The 15,857-nt window shown below is 37.9% G+C and overlaps 1 protein-coding gene across 1 annotated transcript in view; it reads right to left on the bottom strand.

The window, feature by feature from the left end:
- The window catches only part of IREB2 (iron responsive element binding protein 2), a 50,391-nt gene that overhangs the window by 29,821 nt on the left and 4,713 nt on the right, over window positions 1–15,857 (bottom strand). Inside the window, exon 3 of the mRNA XM_032622951.1 lies at window positions 1,134–1,299. Coding sequence (XP_032478842.1) covers window positions 1,134–1,299 — 166 coding nt within the window. The remainder of the gene's footprint in view (window positions 1–1,133; window positions 1,300–15,857) is intronic.

Here is a 15,857-nt window from a genome sequence, read left to right as displayed (position 1 = left end):
AGATACCCCTCCCTTTTCCCCAGCTCCAGCCCCTTCACTCCCAGTGCCTTCTTGTCTCCAAAGTTATCCACTAAATATATGGATATAGATATAGATGGATCTATATCTATAGATCTATATCTATATCTATACCTACATATATATCTCCAGCCAACTATATAAGAAGCATTTACCAAATGCCTTCAATGTGCTAGACACCAATGGTATAAGACCAAATAAGGGAGAGTAACTGTTCTCAAGGAATTTGTAGGGAAGATAAAGTAGCAATTATAGAATAGTATCATAAGTACTACAGTAGCAGCATATACAGGGTACACAGAGCAGTAGCTTACAAACCAGATTTAGGTGGGTGGGTGAAGGGGATGTTCTTATTTGTCTAGCTAACTCCTACACCTCCTTCAAAACTCAGCTAAAGGTTAATTCTTCCAATAAGTAATCCCTGGACACACAGATTAGGTAGAATCTTTCAAGCTATGATAAAGACTTTATTGTAAGTGCAATGGAAGCCAATTGGAGAATAGGGGAATGATATGACCTTGATTAACATCTTTTAACCAAGTCACTTCACCTACTGTGAAAAGACAAGACTATACATTCCAAGTATGGAAGCAGGGATACCAGTTAACAGATTATTATAGTCATAGTCCAGGTAAGTGAGAATGGGGCTAGAATCAGGATGACTGTGGTGGAGATGGTAAGAAGTATTTGGATTCAGGATATGTAGATTTCAAAGGTAGAGTTGACAGAACCTGCTGATAGACTGGATTATGTACGAAGGACAGGAACCAGGGTTAACTCCTAGATTTTTGCTCTAAACAAACAGGAGACTATAGCACCATTCAATATGACAAAAAAAAACTTGGAAAGAATACATGAGGGGGGCTGAGCAATGAAGTTTTGGATATGTTAAGATTGAGAAGCCTATTGGCTATGTGGACATGACAAGTAGTTTTTAAATAAATGGTACCAAAAAAAGTGCCTAATTTTTAAGAAACAGCTTCAGTTTAGAAAAGGCAACTTTTTAAATTTATAAACTAATCTTCACAATTAAAAAACAAGACAGCCATCAGGGAGTCTGAATTTTAAAAAGCGAACACTGAAAATTCATCATGAAAAATAAACCTATCACTCACGTAAAATCTTGAAGAAGAACACGGGCAGGGAAAAAGGGCACTTCAACATTGCTTTGTTTGGTTTTCCAGTCTAAAATGTTCATAACATCTTCCCTTTTCATTAAAAAGCCATCACAATTTCGCACAGCAGCTTCCAACAGGACCCGTATTGAGTAAGGCAGAACATCTGATTCAAGAGAAAATATTACTATTAATAAGCGAATAATCATAACTACATATTGTAAAAATTACAATAGCAAAATGATAAAGACACAGATGCTTTGTTTTCTCAATTAAAAAAATTTTAGTCAATAAGCAACAAGGATTTGCTGTATAGCACAGGGAATTATATTCAATATCTTGCAATAACCTATAATGGAATATAATCTGAAAAAAATATATATAACTGAATCACTTGGTGTACACCTGAAACAAAATATTGTAAATTAACTATATTTCAATATAAAAAAAATTTTTAGTCTAGTAAACAGGGAGTGAAACACCATTCTTGTTAATACCAGGCTTTCTATAAATTTGACTTTCCTGTATGTAAGCTGAGGCCCTGAAAAAGCAGAGATAAAACCTTCACCTAAACTTTAATAGAATAAATGAAAAATTAATTAACTAATTAATTAAAAAAACTTCACACAACAGCTGACTTGGGCATATGAGACTGACAAGTACTTAACATTCAGGGAAAACACAGAAAAACTGAAAAGCACAGATAATTAGAATTAAATACAATAATGAAAACATCCCAATTATGGCAAAAAAATGTGTAAACTGTGTAAAAGTTTGTAATAAATTTAAAGGATTTCCATCAAAAATAGTTAAGGTTTAAAAATAAACCAGGGTGCTTAGGTGAATAAAATTCATTTCATGAAAATTGTCATTAACTCTTGATTTCAAGTTTAAGGAGAGAAATAGATTTCAATATTTAAAAATTTTTTGATCCTATTAAATTCTCACACTGGATTTTGCCACAAAGAAGTATTTCCTTAGGACTTAAATGGAAGACGAAATCAGTATGAAATTAGCTAAGTCATGGTAACCCACATAATAGATTACTATGCAGCTGTTTAAAGGAATGATGATCTCTGCATGCTGATAAGAAGTGATCTCCAGGGCTTCCCGGGTGGCACAGTGGTTAAGAACCTGCCTGCCAACACAGGGGACACGAGTTTGAGCCCTGGTCCGGGAAGATCCCACATGCTGCGGAGCAACTAAGCTCATGTGCCACAACTGCTGAAGCCCGCGCATCTAGAGCCTGTGCTCCACAACAAGAGAAGCCCGTGCACTGCAACCAAGAGTAGCCCCCGCTTGCTGCAACTAGAGAAAGCCCGCACCCAGTAACGAAGACCCAATGCAGCCAAAAAATATAATAAATAAAATAAAAAAGAAGTCATCTCCAGACTGTACCATTAAGAGAAAAAGCAATGCAAAACAATGTTTATAGTATATACCTTTACAGTAAGAAAGGGAGCAAAACAAAATATTATATGTATTTTATATATTAAATATAAAACTAAAAACTATAATTTTAAATATATAATAATATATACTCCCCCCCAGAAAGAACAATGAAAGGATAAAATTTTAAACTTTATATATATATATGCCATATAGTATTTTGGTTGTATCTCCCTACCAGGATATATATTAAGGGCAAAAAGATCCACAAAGAAAACAAATTATGTTCAGTCATTAGTACTGATATTGTAGTTTTGAAATTGTCATATATACAATGAGAAGCAAGCAAAAAGTACTTTTGTTACTATGGTTGGGAACCAAGATTTAAGAGTAATGACGTACAAGTATAAAATCAGAGTAGCCAAGTTTTAAAAAAAACTTACACTTCAATAGGTATCATCAGTACAAACTCATGATTTTTCTCTTTCTAAAAAATATGTACGTATTTCCTATCTCTGATCAGTGAAAATGCCTAAAATGATGACAATGCAATAGTACTGAACCACTAGCAACTCCGGTTGCTGTTTCTAAATACTATTTCCCATTTTTAAAAAAAACAGAGTTCCTTGGAGAAATGGTTAGTTCCGTATTTGGGGAAGGATATGCACAAAATGAGCCTGGAACATCCTGTGTCAGAAACCAAAGAAATTATCAAAGACTAATGGGGACACTAATGGATCAATCTGAGCAACAAAATGAATAATGACTGTAATACACTAAAACATATCAAATATATAAATAGCCCTGAGTTCATAATGACTCCTTTGCTACAGAAACTCCTTACTCTGAAAACTGACAAATAAAGGGGGGAAAATCAATCATTAATCTTGTTTTTCCTGATTTCAAGTGGCAAAACAGTAAAGAGGAGAAAGTTCCTCGTAATAGCAGAATTACAGCTAATAAATGTAGAAGGGCAGTGATATAATTAGAAAAATCACCAATGTGCAGCACCTAATGAAATAATGGATCTGTACAATGATCATAAGTGGATGCTAAAATCCTGAGGTGATATATGAATGGGGAACTTATAATGGATGGATCAAGCTGAGAAAAACTATACCCAACTCAGCATCACCAAAAGTAGGACATTAATAGATATTATTTGCCTCCTGATGAAGTAGGAAATATAAGCTAGGAGATATTCTTTCCAAAAATACATACATACATAAATAAACCTGAATCTAATCAAACATCCAGCTCTAACTTCTAGTTAACAAGAAATACGGGGGATAGTACAACAATAAAATAAAACCATGAAGAAGCAATCAAATCCAGAATGTAGTACATTCTACAGAACAAAGAACCTGATTTCTTCAACATAAAAATGGCATGGAAAAAGGAGAGAGGATGAATATTATAGATTAAAAGAGATTTAAGAGACATAAAAACCAAATGCTATATGTGGATCCTATTTGGATACCGTGTGAACAAACCAACTGAATAAATGTATTTTTGAGACAACCAGAGAAATCTGAACTTGGACTGGGTTTTAGATCATATTAAGGAGTTACTGTTAATTTTGTTAGTTATAAGAAGTCCTTTCGTACATCAGAGATGTGTACTGGAGTACATTTACAGATTTAAAAAAAGGTGGACTATTTGAAATAAAACATTGACAAAATGTTGATAACTAGCTGACAAATACATGGTGGGTTATTATACTATTCTCTCCCTACTTTTATGCTTGAAAATTTTAACACACACAAACTGAAGATTAATGAAGTTGTAAGTAAAGAGGATAAAGGACTACATAATCAGAAATACTAGATTCAAAGCCAGTATTTGCTATTTACAATAGGTATGACCTTTGGAAAGCAATTGAGTTGCTTTCCAACTCAAGGTGCAACTCAAGCAACTTGAGTTGATGCATTTTCCATTTAAAATGGGAATGCCAGCTACCTAACATATGTGAAGAATATCTTACCTCAGCATCTACCTAGTACACGTAAAACCCTCAAACAAACATACTATGACAAACAGTAGGTACTTAACAAATATTAGTTTCCATTCTTACCTCAATGAGAAACATAATGAAGCCCCCCAAACCAAGAGGAATTACAGGGGGGACATTTTTTTTTAACAGAACATTTGGAAATGATGAGAAGTAAAATATTATCCCAGAAGCAAACACAAAATTAACTTTGGTTAATTATTCTGGAAAAACAATCTTAGGAATATTTTTTGTTTTAAATATCTTTATAAAAAGCATTTTGTCAGATTTCTAGTAAAATATGGTAAAATAAACACCAGTAATTATCTCCACTCTCTCCTGCAACCCACTAAGATAATAGTAAAGAAATAAAAAAAATTATAAACTCGCAAGAACAAAGAAAGAAACAGAGAGAAGCAAAACTAACAAAATTTTGGAAAATAGTCCTTGGTTGACTGGTAATGGACTGAGCAGAATAGAGAAAGCTGAAACTAAATGTCTACATAGGGGCAAGGCAATCAGAAACAAAGACTAGGAATCAGGACAGCCTGCAATTTCTTAAGAGGAGTGTAAGAAACTAGAAGGCAATGTAACAATGCCTTCAAAATTCCAAGAGAATTTCCCACCTAGAAATCTGTGAACAGGTAAACTATCAATTAACCAGGCAACGTCTCAAAAATTTACTTCTCAGGCACCCTTTCTTAGGAAGCTACTGGGATATGTTCTATAAAACAAGGAATTAAGTGGAAAATAAAAAATCATGATATCTAGGAAATAGTCTCTGACACAGGAAAGCACAGACTCTTCTAGGGCAACACCGTGTAAGCCACAGTGCAATCGAAGATGGAGTCCAGATGGTATGCTGCTAAGAGAAGGGAAAAAAATTAATTGATAGATTACCTGATTATACCAGAAGGAGTTTAGTTCTTTTGGAGAGTTTGGAGATGAAGTATTGATAAAGACATAGAAAACTAAGCAAACAAAAAAAGACAGTCATTAATTCCAGGAAAAAAATACAAAGGTGTAAGAGAAACGAGATGCAATCATCATTTACTACATGGATTGGCTGAGAATATTTATAGTCATAATATAAGCACTGAACATTGATTTAACCAAAAATTATAACTATACTAGGAAGAGGTACATGGGATATATGTAGGGGAGAAGAAAAGTGCCAAATTCTCATTTTCCATAGTAAAAAGTAAAGTCTAAAATTGAAAAGTCAAGAAACAGCTGTATATGCAAGGCTATTTAATAATATGGAGGACATTACCAAAACAAATAGCCAAAAGAATTAAAAATAAGTATTCTCTGCAGAGTAGAAATCTGGGGCAGGGTTACTCTTTTGGTTACAATTTCAGTGGTCTTACTGTTTTTTAACTCTATCATTTGAAAATTAATATTAAGTTAAAAACCAATATCAGATAAGAGTGTGCTAAGAAAAAAAGAATCACAAATGTTAACTGGACATTTTGTTACTAAGGAGCACTAACTTGCAGATTTGTCTAATTTCAGAATAACTACTAGAGGCCTACAGCAAGGGAAGATGCAAATAAACACCCTCTCCCCCAAACAAAAACAATTTATTTCTTCTTTCTCTCTGTGGTAGCCAGCCTCCGAGATGATACCAGTAATCTTTACCTCTTGGCATTCACATGCTCTCACATAACCTACACTGAAGATCAGTTGTTTGTATGACCAAGAGTATGGCAGAGATGACAGTGGGGGACTTTCTTCCTCTCTCTTTCTTTCATTGAAGTACAGTTGATTTACACTGTTGTGTGAGTTTCCGGTATACAGCAAAGTGACTCAGATATAGATATACAGATGTATTTCTTATTACAAGATATTGAATCTAGCTCCCTGTGTTATACAGTAGGTGCTTGTTGTTTATCTATTTTATATATAGTAGTACATATCTGCTAATTCCAAACTCCTAATTTATCCCTCTCCCCTGCCCTTTCCCCAATGGTAACCATAAGTTTGTTTTCTATGTCTGTGAGTCTATTTGTTTTGTAAAAAAGTTCATTTGTATCATTCCTTTAGATTCCACATATAAGTGATAACATAATGTATTTGTCTTTCTCTGTCTTACTTCACTTAGTATGATAATTTCTAGGTCCATGACAGTGTGTGACTTCTAAGGCTAGGTTATAAAAGTATTCCAGCATTAGCCTTCCTCTCTCAGACTGCTCACTCCAGGAGAAGCTGGCGGCCTATTACAAGGACAATCAAGCAGCACTGATGAGAGGCTCATGTGGAGCAAACCTGAGGCCTCTGTGCCAACAGCAAGCACTGACTTGCCAGCCATGTGTGAATGGGCTGCATTAGAAGCAGATCCTCTAGCTCCAGTCAGGCCTTCGGATGACTGCAGCCCCAACTAACCCCTGCTGTAACCTCAGGAGAGATCTTGAGCCAGCACTATTCAACTAAGCCATTTTTGAATTCCTGACCCACAGAACTGTGAGATAATAAATGTTTACTAATGCTTTAACCATAAAGCTTTTGGTTTAATGTATTACATAGTAAGGGAAAACTAATACAATTCTCTTCCTCAACTTTTAAAACAGTAACATCTACAGTTATTTACTTAGGATCTACTAAGGAAAAAATATCAATGTGTTTTACCTACATTATCTCATTTAATCCTTAAAGTAAATCTATAGGTAGATACTCCAGAGCCCTACCAGTAGAGAATAAGCTGGCAGGTGTGGAAAAATGGACACAGGTGCTCTAGTTTGTTTTTAGCAATATTAATTCCATATCCCTCACCAAGGCCCTTAACCTCTTTCTTCTTCCCTATTCTCCCTATGGCCCCCACCACACACTATCTCATGCTCCAATTACACCATCGTAAAAGTTCCTTCTCCAAACCTCTCTGATCCCCATTCTCACACCTTTTCTTCAACACCATGAGGACTTACTTTCTCCCTTATCTATCAGCACCTGCTTGTCTGTACATCCCCTCACATAAGCAGTTTAGGTTCTATGTGGTCAAATCTCTCGTTTCCCCAAACTGTACACTTTTTCCCCTTTGTTCTTCTATCCTATCTGTCCATCAAAACACCAACCTGTTTTGTCCTTTCAGTTGGTGAACCCCACATCACTTTCCCACTTATGAAGAACTGTTCTTTCTTTTTAAGAAGAACTTCACTGAGGCATATTTTACACATAATTCACCCTTTCCAAGGATACAATTCAACGATTTTTTAAGCAAATTTACCAAGTTGTACAATCAGCACCATAAATCAGTTTTAGAATATTTCATCACTTAATTAGATTCCTCACGCCCATTTGCTGTTAATCCCTGTCCTCTCCTTGCCCACACCTGGAAACTACTGATCTACTCTGTCTCTATAGCTTTGTCTTTTCTGTATATTTCATACAAATGGAATCATCCAATAAGGTCTCTTGTGTCTGGCTTATTTCACTGAGCATACTTTTGAGGTCTGTCCATGTTGTAGCATGTATCTATAGTTAATTTCTTTTTATTGCTTAAGAGTATTCCATTGTATGGCTATACCAAATTTTGTCTATCCATTCACCCAGTGAAGGACATCTAGGTTGTTTCCAATTTTCAGCTATTATGAATAATGCTGCTGAGATGATTCATTTGCCAATCTTGGTGTAGAGAACGTTTCTATTTCTCTTGGGTAGATTCCTAAGAATGGAATTGCTGGGTCATATGTTAAATTTATGTTTAATGCTTTAAGAAACTGTCAAACTATTTTCCAAAGTGGCCACATCACTTTACATTCCCACCAGCAGTGTATGAAGTGACCTCATTTCTCCATATCCTTCCCAACATTTGTTATTGTCTGTTTCTTATATAATACCCATTCTAGTGGTTGCGAAGTAGTTCACTGTGGTTTTACTGGTGGTGATGTGTAAAGGAGGAGGAAGGAAAAAACAAATCCCTAAAACATCAACCAGAGAAACTGGTACCAATATAAATACACAATTACAACCTCATTTGGGTCCTCACCATTCACCCAGAAATTCTACTTTGTTTCTCTGATCTGCTTGTTTTCCCACACTCCACAATAATTCATTCATACCTTCAACTACTCTCCTTAAAATCAAATCTCTATTTGCCTCCTACAGGATCTAGCCCCACTTCCTACATCCTAGATAAATAAAAACTAATAGTTCCTATCTTCACTTCCTCCTACTTTACACACAAGCCTAGATACCTCTTGATTTATCCTTTTCCCAGTTAAGAAGGCAGCTGTGGACCTCCTCCTACTAAATGCCAACTTTTATAGGAGTTCTGCATCCAATTCCCAGTGATACATTTTAGGACCCATGAGTCATCAATTCTCTCTCCTTTTTCTGTAATCTATCCTTCAATTGGATTCTTCCCATCAGCATTTGAAGTCTTTAGCCCCAGTTTCACATACACACGTGTACACACAAACACACACAGCTTCCAAGTACTATTTTCTTCAAACTCTCAACCAAGTTTTTTGAAACAGTCGCCTATATTCCCAATGTCCACTTTTCTACACATTTCATTTTATACTTCTACACTTCCATTCACTCTTCAGCCCAGCCCAATCTGATTTCTTAAAATATCAATGAAACAGCTCTAACTAGTGTTTCAATATTCTCTCAACAATATTAAATGGAGCTAACGATTTCCTCCTTCTTGAAACACTCTTTCTACTGGCTTTCACAATACCATTCTCCATGTCTCCAATCTCACGTTTCTGCCTTACTTGCACGCAGAAGCAATGACTTGCCTTTGTTCCAGACTATCTTGAAAAAGATGTTAATATAGTGAATAGCCTTGGAAGATAAAGATAGTGTCTCTTTCTGGAGCAAAGGGCAGGCATGCTTACTGTCCATTATAAAAGATTTGGGTTCCCTAAGTCAGACTTCATTTTCTGTAACACAATCTCTGTGTGCAGGTATTACCTGGCCTTCTGCAACAAATGTTGGTACCAAGCACACTGCTTTGCTGTGGGTAATAAACTGTCCATTGTCTCTGATTCAAGAGTTTTGTGTCTTCTGCCAGCATCTATGAAACTGTCAGTTTAACTTACAAGGAGAGTAAAATTCTGGCACTTTTACAGTTCTCAACAAAATATTTTTCTGCAGTCCAGATCTGTCTTCTGAGCTCCAGAACCATGCAGCTAATTGCCTCACAAACATCTCTACTTGGATACTGATATGTTTCCAAATTCACTAGTACCTAAACTGAACTCTGATTTCCCCTCTGCCCCTGTCCCATATTACTACCACCTCCGTGTTCCCTAGCTCAGTAAACAGCACCACCTTCCACCCAGATGCTTATGCCAAAGTATCTAGGCAACATCCGTGACACCTCTTTCATATATTTTGAATTTGTCTACTTCTATCACCACCACCACTAACAAGTACAAGCCACCACTATGTCATCTCTCACCCAGATTCTTTAGTTCATCGTTCTATCTCCATACATGCCCCATACCAGTGGTTTTCAAAGTGTGGTCCCTGGACTCCTGGGGGGCCCTGAAACTCTTTCAGGGAATCTGCAAGGTCAACTAAGACATTATTTGCTTTTTCCACCATTTTGACATATGTGCTGATGGCTCAAAAACAATAGTGAATAAAACTGCTGATGCCTTAGCAGGACTCAAAGCAGTGGCACCAAACTGTACTTGTACTCACTGTATCATTCATTTTCAGGCAAAATACCAGTTTCACTTAAGAATGTCCTTGATGAAACAGAAAAAGTGTTAATTTTATTAAATCTCAACCACTGAGGTCAAGTCTCAATATTCTGTGTGACAACAATGAAGTGTATACAGCATTTCTTTCTTTTTTTTTTTTTTTTTTTTTTTTTTGCGTTACGCGGGCCTCTCAATGTTGTGGCCTCTCCCGTTGCGGAGCACAGGCTCCGGACGCGCAGGCTCAGCGGCCATGGCTCACGGGCCTAGCCGCTCCGCGGCATGTGGGATCTTCCCGGACCGGGGCACGAACCCGTGTCCCCTGCATCGGCAGGCGGACTCTCAACCACTGCGCCACCAGGGAAGCCCTGTATACAGCATTTCTGCTCAAAACCAAAGTACAATCGTTGCTCAAGGGAAAAACACTTGTGTGATTGAATTACAAGCTAAATTAGCCACTTTTTCCAAAGAACACCATTTTCACTTGAAAGAACAAATGACCAACTATGATTATTCAAATATGGATATCTGGCAGACATTTTCTCAACAATGAATGAAGTAATAAGCCTGTCTGCTCATTATCTAGTCCCACCACTCTCTGCTCACTGTGTTCACTGAAGATCTTTGAGAAATAAAGGTTCACTAAGTTATGCAGATCTTCCAGATGTGGACACATTTTATTATACAATATATAAAAAATACAGACATGCACGTTTGTTAGTATCACCGCAGCCCTTTCAACATGGGAACCAGAGCTCCCATGAAGCTGTGCACTCTGAAAGACTCCTCCTGCCTGTGCCAGAACCTGGACCAAGACGCTCTGCGCAGAAGACCCTTTGTTCTGCCACTGCCTGGACTTCCCCTGCAAGCTGCCTGGACGGTCACACAATGAGCTGCTGCTGTTTCTGCAAGCCCCCATGTGTCCCATGCATCGTGAAGGGCTCTTGCTTCTGCCAGCATCTGTTCTCTCAATACACGTTCACAGTACCAGTTGCTGGTTGCCTACTCCCCTGCATGTACTTAAGATGATGGCCTACTGCCTGCCCAGCAACTCCAGACCAGCTCCAGTCTGACCAAACCAGCAAACTTCTCTGCGATCTAATGAGCTAAACCACACCTTCTCCAATGGTACCTGACCCCCTTCCAATTTTTCCTTCCTTGGGTATTCTCTGTCAGCTCTACAGGTACCATAAAGAATTTCCTTACATCTTACAATTACTCTTGTATCACAGTTAATAATTATTTACATTAAAGTTCCCCTATTCTATGCCCCGACTGGACTGAGACTGCTACAACATACTAAGGCACTGTACTTACATTTTCCATTACGAAACTGTGTGCTTTCTTTAGCACAAAGATGCTATCTTAGCCATCTTTCACCCACCAGAAACATGAGTACTCAATCTTAGCTGAATGAGTTAACAGCATTGTTGAGAGATGCATGCACCAAGTATCAATAGAAAACTGGGCTGGATTAATACCACCTCTTCTAACCAGGAATTTCCAGAATCCTATGAATCTGGAAAGCTAATCCTCTAAAGATAGGTAATCAAAAAGACATGCAGGGAACCAGAACATGCCTGTGACTTAAACTGAAAAAGTATGATAACGTGTTATCATACTTCGGAAATGAACTGCTAATAACAGATATCTTTTTGATCAATTACTCAGTGTAAGATCTAAGAGGTGGTTCAGGCTTTAAGAAAAGATGCCGAGGTCTGCTATTTTATATGGGAGGCAGCTGATGAAAGGGATATCCAGGTTTCCAGGACTGTAGATCTTACCACTCAAGGCTAAGTGGCTGCTACTATGATTAGGCAATAAAATTTCTCTCTCAGGGCAGAGGTCGCAAACTGTTGGCCTGCAGATGTGTTTCGTTTGTTCTACACAGTTTTAACATTTTAAAGTTTAATTGCCAACACTGAGAAACCAGAGATTTTTTTACATGGAAATCCAAATTTCTGGCTTAAGATAAATAGAAAGTTTTACAACACCAACCTCACATTTCTGCTGGAATTGAGTAGCACCTACTCTTTTATATAGGGCATTTGCTCTCCTGCTTGCCACAATTCCAGCCAGGGCCATTTCACTTGTTTATGGTGCCTCTATGGTCCTTATAAGCATGAGCATCCAACCCCCAGTGTAGCAGTTTTATAAGCATAGATTTTGGAATCTCAAAGTTTCATCATGTTTTGATCAAGTTTCTCCTCTATCATTTATTAGGTAATGGTACTTAGTAGCGGGACCCTGGCCAAGTGGGTAATAACAGAACTTACAGAATGGATACAGTAAACAATCAATAAATACTAGCACTTTATTACTGCCCTTATTAAGCTGGGAAACAGAATGGTATTAAGGGGGGAAAAGTGTTGGTCTGAAGTCAAAAGATATGAGTCTAAGACCAGATCTTCTCACTTAGAAGATATGTGACCTTAGGCATATTACTGAGATTTTTAGCCTCATTTTCCTCATGTGCATAAAACTATCCCCCCTGCCTAACATTAAGCAATGTAGTGAAGATAGATAATGTAAAAGGGTTTTGTTATTTCTCAAAAGTGATTAATTCCAGGTTTAAACAGTAGATGGAGAAAATACCCATAGGAAATACCAATATTAAAAACAGGCTTTGGATAAACTAAATATGAAAGAGAAATACACTGAAGACTGATGGAAAGGGGAAACAAACACTCAAACACTCTAGGCCTGCCTAAAGCCTCAAGGAGGCTATCTTTGGAATCCGGGCTAAGAGAGCAAGGGGACTGGTAGAGTAGCTTTAGTGTAAACCTAAAAACCCTGTTAAAGCCAGGAACCTGGAGAAAAAAATTAAGAAACTGTTCTAGAAGGCCCTGTAACCCCAGACTTTGCAATAGGATTAACTCACACCCATGTCTCACTAGTCAAGGTACTGTTTATATCTCTAACCGGTACCAGGCTGGAATGGAACTGATTTCCAATAAAGAACTCTGACCTTTTTTGTTTTGTTTTGTTTTTTAATATCGCCATGGAGAGTCCAAGAAGGCAGAAAGAGAAAACAGATTCCTGCTTCTTTAAGATTTTTTTTTTCACTCACTGACAAAGGTAGAGGAAACCAGAAAAATAATATCTATTATTGATAAACGTACAAACACACTTACTCTTCTCATTTGCTCCTGGTAAGCATGTCATCTAGCACTATCTGCTAACATAACAGGCATACTTCATGGTGCCTGTCCAAACTGCCATCCATGGAATGGACAGTGCTCAGTGTCCCATTACCGCCCTGGCTACAGTGCTGAAGCAAATGCCAACCCCTTGGCAGGTGAATGACCAACAGCCTGGTGGAAAAAATATAGATTCCTCTCTCAGGAATTTGCAATCAGGTCACAGGCTGAACCAGAAAGTTGTTAAGAGCTAAGCTAGAGACAGAGGTTGCCATTTGTGGCCATGTATAAAGTTAGTAAGCAGAGGCAGCTTGTCTGCAGTGAAGTAGAGGGAGCAGAAGAGTGGAAGAGGGCCAGGAATCTGAAGCCCTGAGAGAAAAAATAAAGAGCTCCCTCACTTCTGGCTCATTGCCCATTTTCTTGAGATATAGCCACCTTTCATTTGCCCGGGAGCTCTGTATCATTACAATAAATCTTTCTTCACTTGAGCTAGTGGGTGTCTGTTCTCTGCTACCAAAAGGACCTAATGTAGAATAGAAGTTGTCTACAAAGGCACAGTTAAAACCAACAGATCGTTGGACAAAATGTGGAGGGTTGGTGAGTGCATGATTGTAGATGGAATAGAATCACATTAGGTAAAGGTAATCCTTAGAAAGTTATGTATTGTGTGTAAATATTACAAGCAAACTATTTCATTGCTTACCAAACTTACAGCCCTTTCCAGAGTCCATGGAAGAGACAAGATTAGAAAACATGGACTTGTGTTCCTACCAGCAAGATAACTGACCAGCAATAGACGCCCGACTTGCCCAGCCAAACCACAGGTTAACTATAGGTTAAAACAATAGGAGAAAAAGTCATCTAGAGACACAGTCTTAACTGGCTGGTAAGCTAATCATAACACACAAAGAATGGCTGGTAGTGGCTATATTGGGTATTACACAATACCAATAAGTAAAGTGGGCTGTGGAGACAGAAGACTGGAGAGTAGATCTTCAAAAAGAAACAGGTGACAGAAAGAACAGCCTCTGGCTTAGAAATTCTAGTTCCCATGAGGCCTGACTGTGCTTTCTTCCTTTGCCTTTGGATGTTTGGAAACTGTAACAGCATCTTCTTTCTTGAGTGCTGAGTTAAGTGAGTTTCTGTTCCTTATATTCAAGGACAAAGACTGGAAAAGACAGTACATATTCAGTAAAAGTGAAAAAGAAAAGTGATGCGGGTGGAGGGAACAATACTTTCAATCCGGTAACTATATAATAAGGTTGCATCAAAATTTTACTACTACACAAACAGCAGCAGCTTTATTTATAAATAGGGAAAACTTGGTTAACAACCTCAATATTCAAAGATCTGCTAACTAAACCATGATGCACTCATATAGGTAATACCGGGCAGCCAGTAGAGTAGAAGCTGTAGAAAAGTACAGGTATCCCTTTCTACTCAAACTCATAATCCCTGACTCAGAAACCAAACAGATTCAGATAGCAAGGGATACTTATATTCAATGACATGGAAAGATGTTCATGATATACTAAATAAAAAAAGGTTACAAAACAATATATACTGTATTTTTTGTTAAGTAGCACATTTACATATATTTGTATATGCACGTAAAAATGAAAGTGTTTCTACACTGCCTATAATGTTTTTGTCTTTGATTACCAATCCCAACCTAATTTCTTATAATCAATAAAAACTCTCCTAAAAAATTAAACACAGATTTTCTTTCAGAAATTACAAGGTAGGATTAGGAAAACCAAGTCCTGGCTCTACTACAGGACTAAGCAGTACCATGGTTAAAAAGCAAGCAGTTAGGAAGGAAAAAAGAAAGATGAATGAAATAACGTGAGGTAAAGAAGGGGACCCGAGGCTTTACACCAGGCTGAAGGCCCTCTTGCCCAATAACAGCTACTCTCTAAAATACGTTTCACTAGAGCCAGGCCAGTCTCTTCACTGTCTTCCCCCTTACTCATTTTCCATTATGCTTGCTGGTCATTCTAATTCCCCAAGTGTTGACTGGCCTCTGTGATTCCTCTGTTTAACATCAATTCAAGTCCTCCTTCCTTCAGAAAGCAGTCTAACTATTCCAGGCAACAGTGATTTCTCTCTTCCTTGGAACCAGGTATATTTTCAAAATCAGAGATCCACTTAAGAGAGTCACTCAAAATCTCTAAGGTTGTAGTCAATGCCCTGGAGTGCCAGACAGGCAGCTCCAGATCATTAAAAAGGTATTTTGCCACTAGTGAAATTATGAAAGTTTAAAATGTGGTCTACGTGTACAATATGCCCACTTCCATAAAGATACTTTGAGTATAGGACTTCCCCGGTGGCGCAGTGGTTAAGAATCCACCTGCCAATGCAGGGGACACGGATTTGAGCCCTGGTCTGGGAAGATCCCACATGCCACGGAGCAACTAAGCCCATGCGCCACAACTACTGAGCCTGCATTCTAGAGCCTGCAAGCCACAACTCCTGAGACCGCGTGCCACAACTACTGAAGCCCGAGCGCCTAGAGCCTGTGTTCCGCAGCAAGAGAAGCCACCGCAATGAGAAG

Source organism: Phocoena sinus, chromosome 2 (genome assembly GCF_008692025.1).
Source record: "Phocoena sinus isolate mPhoSin1 chromosome 2, mPhoSin1.pri, whole genome shotgun sequence".
NCBI classification, from domain to species: domain Eukaryota; kingdom Metazoa; phylum Chordata; class Mammalia; order Artiodactyla; family Phocoenidae; genus Phocoena; species Phocoena sinus.
The sequence above is the reverse complement of the archived record's forward strand: the minus strand, read 5'-3'. Positions and strand labels throughout refer to the sequence as shown.